Source organism: Orussus abietinus, unplaced genomic scaffold, assembly GCF_000612105.2.
Source record: "Orussus abietinus isolate OABI.00-Male unplaced genomic scaffold, Oabi_2.0 scaffold7, whole genome shotgun sequence".
Classification (NCBI taxonomy): Eukaryota; Metazoa; Arthropoda; class Insecta; order Hymenoptera; family Orussidae; genus Orussus; species Orussus abietinus.
This window is the reverse complement of record NW_019394453.1, coordinates 814412-826909: the sequence shown is the minus strand read 5'-3', so window position 1 is coordinate 826909 and position 12498 is coordinate 814412. Positions and strand designations below refer to the sequence as shown.

The 12498-nt window shown below is 41.7% G+C and overlaps 1 protein-coding gene across 4 annotated transcripts in view; it reads right to left on the bottom strand.

Moving 5' to 3' along the window:
• The window catches only part of LOC105704027, a 132536-nt gene that overhangs the window by 5583 nt on the left and 114455 nt on the right, over positions 1–12498 (bottom strand). For all 4 annotated transcript variants that reach the window (XM_012432868.2, XM_012432867.2, XM_012432871.2 and 1 more), the window contains 3 exons: positions 1521–1758; positions 768–1154; positions 153–404 (listed from right to left, as the gene is read on the bottom strand). In XM_012432868.2, coding sequence (XP_012288291.1) covers positions 153–404; positions 768–1154; positions 1521–1758 — 877 coding nt within the window. The remainder of the gene's footprint in view (positions 1–152; positions 405–767; positions 1155–1520; positions 1759–12498) is intronic.

Below are 12498 nucleotides of genomic sequence, written 5' to 3'. Positions count from 1 at the left end.
TTGGAGGAAAGTTTAATAAACGATTGATTCCACGGATGATAATTTCATATCGGCTCAACTTGTATAGCTGTATCGGCAGCTTTTAAATATATACTTAATATAGATCTTTTTTCACGTCGAGATATTTTGTCTCCTGAAGGTTGGGACCGTACCTGGAGTTCTGGGAACAGCTCGCCCAGGGCTTCGAAGAGCGGCAACAAGACCAGGCCGATGAAGCTGCACTGAGAAGATGGCTTGGTCACCTTGTCACGGTCCATGAATGGAGTCACAGGAAGACCTTCCAGCTTTTCGGCATCGCTTTGCTTGAAGAACTCCTGAAGAAGGCTGTCCAACCAAGGCTCGGCCACGTCCATGGGCCTTGCCTCGTTGCTGATGTCGGCTACCTTGATCAGGATCATAGAGAGCTGGAAGGACCCAAGGCACAGTCAGAAGGACACTAAGAACCCAGAAAACCTCCACTGATAAAAATCGACGGAAATTTACACACATTTTTACACACTCCATAACTAAGTTTCACTTAGAGAAGGTGTAAAATATAAGAATCCCAAATTAGAGATTGTACAAATACACCTAACATTGTATATCTACCGTATCAGTGCATTTTTACTTGAATGAAACGTAACGTTACGATATTACAGGGACGATGCCATTTTAATGGAACTTATTGCGGCATGAAAATAACCAACGACCGAGTACGTAAATCCACGGGGCATTTTTATCAGAGATCTCTTCTGCAGATTTCCATATCTAATGGCCATGGTACCGACCAGGTTGATGTGAGTCTTGTTGGAGTAATCGAACTCGGGCACGACGTCCGTGAATTGACCCAGGATCTCGTTGTGCCTTGCCATGTCCGTTGCCAGGATGCACCTGATGATGCCTTCTCGGACTGTCCTGAAGGTCGAGGAATTTAAGGATGCGAGGATGTTGCATTCCGGGGCTTCCAGCACCCTGAAGGCCACCGAACAGTGATGGTTCTCCAGAGGGGAAATGTCATTGTAGCGCAACGCGAGCTCAGTTCGTGCATTTATTTGGTAGATGTTGTTGTAACCAGGATGATCCAGGTCGTGACAAATGCACGAGACGATCAACACGAAGACCTCGAGGTAGCCGATCTTTGAAGGCAGATCGACGGCCCAGGCTATCGCGTACATCTGGAAATGATTAATTGTGTATATATTTTTTAAACGAAACTTAATATACCACGATAGTACGTGTAAGTTCTTATGGTATGAAAGGAGTCCGATTTGGATAGTGAAACAATTTTTTAAACGCTTCCTTTTACAGTTAATTACTATCCACATTCACGATCGTGCTTTAGTATCATCACAATTTGGATGAATTTTAATTTTAGAATTCATTCCTATTTATCTTTAATCTCCTACAATCATGTAAAAATCATGGCGCTGTTCAAAACTATTTATGTTGGAATATAATTATGAGGGCAAAATGATCCCGTATGTACATTGAGAGTTAGAAATTTAGGGATGCGATGGTGAGTGATTTAAAGGGGAACCTACCATCTGAGCCACGCAGAAGCAGTGCCGGAAATTGTGAAAAGGAACCTCGTTGTAGTTATTGTAAACCTCGAAGAGGAAGTTCCTCAAGGTCGACAGCGGAATATTGAATTTCTGCGGTAAGTCGAGCTCGACGAACATGGTCTGCAGCATCAACAACAACTCCTCATCTTCCCATTGTCGGGCGTCAAAAGCTGGAGACCTCAGCCACTCTCGCACACTCGTCGACACCGTTACGTCGCTGAAAAGAAATTGAAAAGGAACCCCTTATTTCAACAATCGACTCTTCGGCTCAAAAAGCAAACGCCACATTCAACCAAGATTCGCACAAATCATGATCAGCCCTTGAATTGGCGAGAAAGTCCTGCCACACAACCACCAACATTTTGGAAATCACATTTATTGTCTCGCTTATAGCTTCTCGATATCTCTCTGCGAGTTTTTGTCAAATTAAAAAAATCAAGATTATAATAAATGATAAGCGTCGTAGAACTTTTTCGCTAACCCAGTATATTGACAGATGCATTTTTATACGGCGTGTGGTCCTGACTTTTTAAAATCGACAAACTTTCCAACCATCCAGATCAATGTCGCGAACGCGTGGAATAATATTTTGATATCTCCCAGGTGATATCGGATCGGGAAGAAATACGTTTATCGGAACGTTTTCGAGTCATTGTTCCCGACCTCTCGTAGGAATTTCATACAGGCGCCTCTTCGGGGTTCTCTGCTTCTTCGGATGGAAAAATAGTTTCTGCGAGTGATTCTAAAGTCGAGCACCGGTCGAGCGAGTGAGTCCTTCTCTTTCCCTCCACCGGTTTCCTCGGCGTTTCTCTCTCTTTCTCCGGCAACCCTCCGCAATTACCGCACGCCTGTAATCATGTAATTGCCGAGGCCGGAGAAACTCGCGGCGTTTCGCGTTCCTGCTTTTTCAATGCCAATGCTATTACACGAGCAGCTCCCGAGAGGATGCCGAGGAAAGTATCTCGTTGGCGTGCTTAAAGTGCGGCCATTTCTCCTGAGTAAAAGAATCAAAATCAGCGGTGAACCGAGAGGGCGAAAGGGGCAAAATTCTAAAACATGACTCATTAAAAAAAATAATAATTACATACAAAACAATTGTAAGAAAAACGTCCGGGATTTACCTTAAAACGTGAAAAATAGTACATTACGTAATGAAGAGAGAAAATATGCGAAATGGACGAGGGTGAATTTGCCGCAGGCCGGAAAAACGCGAATCTTAATTGCTTACTGAACTCCCGAAATGCGTACTTATCAGTATATTACTATTTTTCACCCTCCCTTAAAACCGGAAGGCCAATTTTTAAATGCCTCTCGAGTGACGATACGACCTGACGGTGTCGCGGTGAAATCGAAAAATGGAAATTTTTTGTTCCAAATTGTTTAGAAATTTCTTACAAACAATCATGATGCATTTAGTTGTACAAGGAATTTGTTAATAAAAAAACCACTCGGTTCTCCATCAATCCCGAAAGATTGAAACGCCACCAGCTGTCCAAGCAATTTTTCCCTGTCGAAATCTACTTTTATGCGGATGGAAAGTGACCACTTTCCTCCCTCGGGAGGTGAAGCGTGACTTAATCCACTTAATGTGGGCAGAAAGTGACTACTTTCCTCCCTCGGGAGGTAAATTGTGACGTGGCACGTAATAGGCAACTTTTGCCACGCTCGACAGGCATGGAAAGTCGGTCTTTTGGTGAAGAGAGGATGAAAAAATAATTGCACCGTGATTTTAAAAGACCGCGACCTATATACAGGTAAATACCGGCAAATTTGCCAGAATTCATGGCATAAAAATTATATATATATAAATGGTAACTCGTTTGTATCCGAGAGAGGTAATTGGAAATTTTATGAGAGGGGCGCATTCACTTGCGAATGAGATTTTAAATTTGCGGTTCTGGCTGGCTGGTGGTAATTCGCTTGGGCTACTGAAAGGCTTTTTGCGAATCCAATCAATGTGGAGGCGGAAATTTCGGGGGAGCGTATTGTGCGAGAAATTGCGTGACCGACACCACGTATCATGGATTCTTTGATACACGGAAATTATTGAATTATCGATGATGACATCGGTCTTGCTACGCCGGCTACTCTTCGCTTTGTTATTCTCCGTAACCCGATGGGGTAATACACCATAATTACAGGGGCAAAGCTTGATTACGATCGTCTGTGTTAAATATTTCCTTTTATGGCGTGCAAATATTGCCGACGCGATCTTATTAATTTGTCCGGTATCGTCTTCGTTTAGGAAGCGCGGCCATTTATCCGGTTTTATTAATTACAGGTAGAGGTGAGACGTTGCATGACAATTGTTATCCTGGCCGCGATGTCATGAATGGTGCATTATCAACTGCAAAGTGCATTACGCCACGACCCGTGAGGGTAATGACTACTTCGTGACTTTCCCATCTACGTAGCTTCGGGAATTGCATTCTGTGCGATATCTCTTACAATATAGTTGCTCGCCAGGATAATAATTGCAGTTCCTGTTGCAAGAAGCATTATGCCTGTCCGCATATGACATGTACGATATACCGCGTAATTATTCGAATTGGTAGTTCTGACTTTCTCGCGGCACACCTCGGAACACTGTGAAAAATATTTATAAATTTCTGCGCAATGATTGTAAGGGTTTTGAAAAGTCTCGAATTTTCTGACACCGGCGGAAATTGTTTAAACCACCTTGTCAAACTAAAACCATGGGCATTAACTTTTAATAACCCAATTGCTTTTTATGCATTTGAGAATATGGTATAACGTAATGATAATGAATATTAGTATTCTGGCGTTAACTAACGATTACATTACAATTTATGATGACCTCCCTGGTTACAAAGAAGTGGTATAACAACGATATACCACATTAAGTTTTGCCGAAGAAATGAAGTAAGACTTGAAAGATATAGAATTGAAATCATATTTTAATGCATTTATGTACATCTACGAATGTTTTATAAATCCAGTGCGCCGTATTTGAATGAAATCTCCAAAACATGTATTATGAATTTATTACCGTCATTTTTTTAACGCTGCGTGACAAATTAGTTATTACAAATAGAATGACGCTTGACCCGCAGAGAAGAAAAATATCGCGAATACGCTACTGGTAATTATTCACCATTCTAGGTAATGCATCCCCGAAAAAATAATTCTTTGCAATGTTTTACTTGCTTATTATCCGAAGAGAAGATAATTTCAGTGCAGGTTGGGATACGTTGGTACGGCCATCTTCGCAAACGGGATAATGACAGATAATTTAGCCCGATTTGTGATTTACATTGTGCGAGATACCTATTATCTCGGCGAGATTTTGTCATCAATGGTAAATCCCGATTGCAGAGTGCATTACGTCGCGGTGCGCGAGATAATGGCTGCTTTGTGAGATTTCCCGATCGGCCCCCCCGAACCCCCGCGGATTATTAGCCGGGATAACAGGAGCTCGCGTAATTGCGTTTGCGGCTCGAATCTACGTAGAAGCCGCCGATACTTATGGTGAATCTCGGCAGCTTGACCAGAGCCTTCCCCGAATGCCGATTTACCTCGATCCCGCTAATTGGAAACTAATTACGATCGGAAGCCAACACTCGGTCGCCGTGACGTCATGCTTGTCATTACGAACTAAAAAATTATCCATTCATAAAAATCGGCCGTTCTTGGATTTTTCCCCCCTTAAGAAATTATTCATCATTATCTACGATCTCTTAAAAAATATCAGCCACCATAGATACCAGCGTGTAGAATAGAATCTTTCGACAATGTGCATTTTATTTACTATGTGAAATTGTTCACATTATTTGAATGCTGAGCGACGCACTATCGGTATCTTCTCGGTTTTAAGAGAAATTGTATATTAATAAATTCGTCGACCGATCTTAAATTTCTCCCTCGGTTAATATTTTCTCATCGTTTACTGTGATTGTTAAAAATATAATCAGGCTTGACCAGTTTCAACATCGGCGAAACATTGTTTTTAGATATGGGCATTTGGTTTTAAACGCGAGATGCTCTACATTGTTTAGACGTACAAGGTCGGGAGGAGGGTTTCTGAATTTCAGAGAGGACAGCGAATTAAATAATGATTCGCGTAAATGTTTTATAGACGTGTCAAGTTATACGGGAGGGTTGTGAGAAATAAATTCCAGTAGGTTACTCAAGAGAGAAGGCCTCGTTTTGCCTTGGCTAGTTGTTCTTCGGCTATGGCGGCGCCACTTCCGCTTCTTCCTCCAGGGCTCGATCTTCTGTGGTAATCCTGCTCTTAGAAGATACTCAGAAGAAAACTAATGCCCAGACTTAAGAGAACGTTCGCCGAGGAGAACTTGCTCCATGGTCCGGCATGCCCTTCAGGGTTGAATTTCTCGGTTGGAATTGTGAAGAGACAAGAGATGCACGCGCAACTAAGACGCAAAATTTGTACCTCGAAAAATTCCTCCCGGAAGTTCATCGTCAGATTTTAACAGAGAGTTTAATTAAGCGAAATAATTCAGGATTGAATTTCTCGGCCAGAATTGTGAAGAAACAAGAGATACACGTTAATGTAAGAGGCAAAATTTGTATCTTGAAAAATTCCTCCCGGAAGTTCATCGCCAGATTTTAACGGAGAGTTTAATTAAGCGAAGTAATTCAGTATTGAATTTATCGGCCAGAATTGTGAATAGGCAAGAGATGCACGCTAATGTCAGACGCAAAATTTGTATCTCGAAAAATTCCACCCGGACTTTCATCGCCAGATTTTAACGGAGAGTTTAATTAAGCGAAGTATTGAATTTCTCGGCCAGAATTGTAAAGAGACGAGATGCACGCGAAACTAAGACGCAAAATTTGTATCACGAAAAATTTCTCCCGGAAGTTCATTGCTACATTTTAACAGAGAGTTCAATTAAGTGAAATATTGTGGAGGGGTTTTCAGGGATTTTTTTTTCGCCGGTCATATTCTGGTTTCTTCGACATGGAGCCAAAGTGTCCTCTGAAAACCGACTAATTCCTTGTGGATTTTGGAACGAGGTTCAAAATGGCCTCTTACCGGAAGCTTATGGCTGGAATTACGACAAAACGCTCAAACAAGCTAACGAGACGCTTAATGTACTTCATGGAAAATCCCTGCCGAGCACATCGAGGTGGAAAATCGCAGGATTGCGCCGGGATGCTTAATGGGCCAATTCGCTCATAATCCGCCTGGTGGCGTTGCGAGCTTCGCAATGACCGTCACGGATTTGCAGAGATTCTGTCGAATTATACATGTTTCGTCGGCACGAAACTATACACGCCTAAATCGGCGAAATCATCATGCGAGAGGCTGCAAGATGCGTTTCTTGCTTTTCAATTTCACATCCACCATTATTACCTACCCCCGAAGAAGCTACATACTATTCACTACTCTTGAATGTGAATGTCACAAAACTTCGTAAATTACATAATATTATAAAATATAAAGCACGAATGTGTATGAAATTGTGTAAAATATATGGTTCCATAAAATGTCATATAACATTTTATATAAAAGCATGTAATTCCATAAAATCTTCCTGCAGCGGATAATTTTATAAAATTTCATTAAACGTCGCATAGTGTCGTACTTTCTCGAGGACAAAGGAACCGTGCCTCTATATTTATTTATTACGGTGAAAGTGCAAGGGTAAAAGCCCGTCCACAAAATCCAAGTCTTCAGGGCGGGGATTTTCTGTCGATTTCAGGTCCTGGCAGCCTCTCGGAACTTTCGAGAGAAATTCGTAGGTTTCGAGGAGTCTTACGGCCGATCCGCAAACAAGGAGAAACGGTGAAGGCGGATCCTCGAAGCGTTACAGGAGATTTCCTGGTGGAAATCGGCCGTAAGAGGCGCCTCCCCCTGGTTTTCGCCAAGTTCCATTCGCCGAAGTTCGCGTCTCTCGGCAATTTCCACCCTCGACCTCGTTAGAGGTGTTTTCCGAGCCCCTGAAGTCGGGACTCTGATGCCAGGACATTTTCCTCTTGTCGGATCCTGCCGACCCGGCAAAAGAGGAGGTCCTGGACTCGCCATCTCCGGGGTTCGCATTTCATCAAACTCAAAATCTCCCTTGCCAACTTTTTTCAAAGCTCACTTTTATTAAAAAAAAAAAAAAGAAATATAGTAATCATTTCAAGGTCTGCCTTATCCCAAGAAAAATGTTTCACGAACGGCGTTTCACCAAGGATGAATATTTCTTTAACAAAAACTGTATCCCTAGATGTTTACAAGAATTTCTTCCTTAGATTCTTCATATACATATATATCTCCAGAGCGACTTTTTTGTGCGGAAATTTGCGTTATCACTGGGTTTTGTAATTGACGCCTCTTGGGTTGATAGGGGGTGGAAGGATCGATTTTGAAGAGGCCTTCCATAGAATCTGGAAGCTGCGTTTGCGTTTTCGAGATTGAGTATACAAATCTGAGCTAAACTACATTTCGCGAACATGAACATAATCGATGTAGCTGCCGCGTTGTAAAATTTCGTTTATAACTCGCGAGGAAGAAGTTCTTCGAATAGAAGGACATTTTCTACGCGGTTATCCCGAAATTGATGCTGGGAGTGATCTTGCAGATTTATTATAAGATACCTGAGAAAAATCTCGACAGTGGCGAAATAAATCATTTTCACGGTCTCTACAACGCGTGACTGTACAATGGAATAACTCTTACAAGGGATGTCACGCAACAAAATAGAAGCTTTGTTGTACAGCCGAATGGAGGAAACTCGAACGGTCGCCTTCCGGATGCGAGACGAAAGGAAATTGCAAAAGTGGAGGTTGGACTTGCAAAGTAGACATTAACACGAGTGACGATGGAGAAATGGTATCCGATTCACCAGGAGAGCTTTCTCGCGAAGTCTCGAGGGGTTCTTCAGGTTAATCTTAAGACTAGGAAATTCCGAAATGTTAGTTGGCCCTCGGAAATTCATTTTTGGGTCGGCACTTCCGGAAATGAGAAACTTCCCTATCAACGGATCAGTAAAGAAAATATGTCTTAACCAATTTGGATGAAATTATACAATGACATTATTACATTAACATCGAGTGAAATCAGCAGAACTTAGACAACCCCACGCCAAGTGAAAAAAAGGTATTATAAATATTTTCACGTTTTGATACATATATATAGAATGATCCTTTCATAACACCTTAAGGTGAACTAAAAGTAGCGTCAAAGAGGTCTCGTTTGTGAAACTTTTCTCCGCACTGGGTGTCGATACGTTTCAAACTTAACACTGTGTACATAGAGGCTACAAGGAAGGCTCGGACATCCATAACATTTCGCATTATTAACAATTTATTTATAGACACTAATTTTTTTCATATAAAAAATTAAATTTCATTTGTGTCAGGACCCTCCTTGTGATCTCCACATTCACGTGTTAAGGTTTAAAACAATTCGATATTCCACTTCGATATTACCTTAAGGCTCCGTTGAATTTAAATAGCCCGGTACATTAAATTCTGTAATCATTAGTAAGAAAAGGGATAAATAGAGGTCTAACAATAAGCAAATAAAATAATATAGATTTATCTTTTTGAGCGAAAACGTCTTCGAGGGTGCAGAGAAAACCGAGGGAGCGTTCTGGCGAAAACGTTGACGAGAACGCCGTGCTAAAAGCGTCGAGCGGAAAATTTTTCGGCAAGACTGGCAAACGGCGAAAGACCACGCGGGATTTCAGAGGAAAACCCGGCATGGAAATAAACGAGCACCGTCGTTTTAGTCCACAAGCGACGCGATTGCGTCTGCGAAGTCAAGGTTAAGACCCGGCACACTGGAGAACAATCCGCGGCGGGGCCTCGACGCTCTTCTGAAATAAGTGCACGTAGCTCGGTAGCTCGTCCTCTTTTGATTTAATTTGCATGAATTGCGCCGATGGAAAGTCCCGGGTTCACTTGGACCGACCGAATTTATTCGAGAAGACGTCCCGGCAAATAATTCCAAAATAATGCCTCAAACGACTCGGTTCACCACAGCCCCGTTTTTACTCGGATCCATTGTTTCGCCTCTTTGTCATTGTTATTTCTCGGCTTTCAATGGCGCGGGGGATGGGTACTGCCAGAAATAAATTCCCGAAGCTCCCTCTTGACTACCAAAATGGACGTTTTCGCAATAAGAATCGCCACTCGGTACTCGGACGCCAGCAAAAAGTAAAAAGGACGAGGACGGTGTACAATTCATGAAAGTAAACCAACCTACGAATAGTGAGTTTCGTTTCAACGGAAATATAACGAGTTGAAATATTTCCGACCGCCTGATGAAAGGGGAAAATTCGGTTTTCTCTCTAGATGATAAAGCACGCCTGTTGAAAATGTCGGGAAATTTCTATGAATTCAAGTAAAGAAATTCGTTGTACAATTACAAATTTGGTGTACTTATGTAGATTGGCATGCAATGCTTTTATATGTACAAATACGCTTTAAATTTTATGACACTTTATCAGGGAGTTTTTAAATTAGTTGGTAAAATTATAAAATATACACGTTAAGTAAGGACATCTGCGAGTGTATCGTAAATTTATTACACCGTAGCCGACTGAAACTTTCAATCCATAATTCTTGAGTATATTAAAGTGATTTTCAACAGCGTAGTTAATTGATATATTTAAATAATTGTAATAAAAGAGGCGCCACTAATTTACCATTTCAAAAAGACTGTTCCATTATACTTCTAAACGAAGTTTAATATTCATTGTTATGGAGCTATAGATTCTTTTCGCCCTCTTTTTTAATTTTCCGTCAATAAGCGAGGAAACGATATTTTTTGACGTAACTAATATTCTCGGTGGAGAGTCGCAGTTTGCCGAGGGCGAGTGAAATCGGAAAATTTCCGGATAGCCAATTTATGAAATTCATAGTTCCTTTAGCGTAAAAAAATACGTATATCGAGTTTATACCTTCTGGTTCGCTGCGCAATGCGGCTTTAACGCGAGTACAAGATTTATAACGTGTATTCATATCGCATTCGTAGATCACTGGATTGTGCTCCGCACAAGACGTCGCTGAGGTAAAGAAGGAGTAACTTATGAATGGAGGCCTGAGTCATTGCTCGAGTATGTAAATGAGTAAGCGAGAAGGTCAGGGAGTAACTGAATGGTCGAGTAACCCAATGATTGAGTCTTTGAATGGGAGAGAAACCGAGCAAAAAGGCGAAGGAGCAAATAGCCGAGTCGCCATACAATTTCCCGGAGCAAACAGATTTAAATGGGCTGCATTAAATCATCGTGCAGAGTCTTCCTGTCGGGAGCAAACAGCGTAAACGAGAAAAAACCGGCAGCCATTTTTTTGCCTCTTTTGGTATTAAACCCCCGGGGAGCAAGACATTTTTCGAAAATAAGCCCCACCGTGTACCGGCATAAACAAGCAGAATTTCCAGCGACGTAAAATTTGAATGGGAAAATCCTGAAATAAACTCGTACCTAAATTCTTTATAAAAATATCTTTTCAATTATTTATCTCGCGACGCTAAGAAGAAGACACGTCATGGCCGCTCTATATTTATTTCATGCAACTCGAATTGTTTTTCTCCCTGGTAATGGCGAACGCGAACCGCGTTTCCTGTCTTATTAGATGAAATAGCCCCGGTTAAAAAGTCAATGTCTCGTCTAGGAACAAACCGGAAATTACGAGCGGTCGGTCATATTTCTTTTTCTTTTAATACGGCGCGCTCCTCTCTCGAGGCGCAGCTTCGTGAGGATCTTTTAATCAAAGGCCGGCCTTTAATTTCGCCTGCCGTGATATTACTGGTTGTCCGTCTGGACGCAACCGCGTCCATTTCCGTCAGAATGCTGCCGTGAGAACGGCATTTCAAACTAGAAAATCGAATTATCCTCCTATCGAGCCATCCCCAACATACGATGCAATTTTCCCCGCGCCATTTTTTATTTCCTTTTTCTTTTACGGCGATTCCAAACACGTTGCGATTCCCAGCTCGCAAAAATGAACGACAAATCGAAGCCGCATAAACAACCGACAGAAATTCCTCGTAAGGGAAAAATACGAAATTTCGATCGCCGCCAAGCTGATCCGGAAGTTTTCCGAAAAATTCTCCATTTTGACCATAGTCTGAAAGAAATGTCTACGAAAAATGTATCAAGTTTTCTACAGTCGCGAGAGGAATAATTTTAAATTTAAAGGTGAATGAATGTGCATTTGTTGAATGAAAATAGGGCAGAAGCAGCTGTCATTACATGAGGAACTATTTCGTATTCTACGGTGCATTATGCGCTTCTATTCCGCGCTGCGGAGGATACGAAGAGATTAGTTTCAAAATGGAGAAAATCCACTTTCCGACGAGAGCGTCATTTTATGTCAATTGCAATATGACCCTTACCGCAAAGTGGATTTATCCAGCCTCGAAAGTAAGAGCTACTTAAGACGATACTTGGCAACTTGGCCGACACTTGGACGCAGCTCGACTTGGTCCGATGTGGTCAACTCTTATTAACTCTTAAGGTATTACTATGTTTATAAATATTAATGAAGTTAAACATGAGGTTTTATACATCCGTCGCAAAATTCCTAAAAATATTTCAATTTTTATCCTCTAAGAACTGACCTTGTTGTCAATTATGTAGATATGCACTGCAGCATCAGATGCACTTACAGCGATTTTATTAATATTCATTTGGGTATTTTCTTTTCGTTTCTTTTTTTTTTTTTAAATCTCGGAGTAACATATATTTTGGCACGGTTTCCAGGGTTATAAACCACGCTCCACTTTCAGGTTTTATTTCTAAAGGACACTTTTTGTCTGCTCCGAGTAATGGCGGACGTCCACAGCCACTTCGGATTGGCGACTTTATTGTCCGAGCTGTAAAGCACCCAACCACCCACTCTGTACCACTTATTTCTCTGGTACATCGACCAAGCGTCCCTAGAAAATGCGCATCCTGGTAAAAAGGGCTTTTTACGAGGGCGGGATCGAGGACGATGTATCGAGTCTGCCGATCTGACGAGAGGGATGCATCAGGGTGCA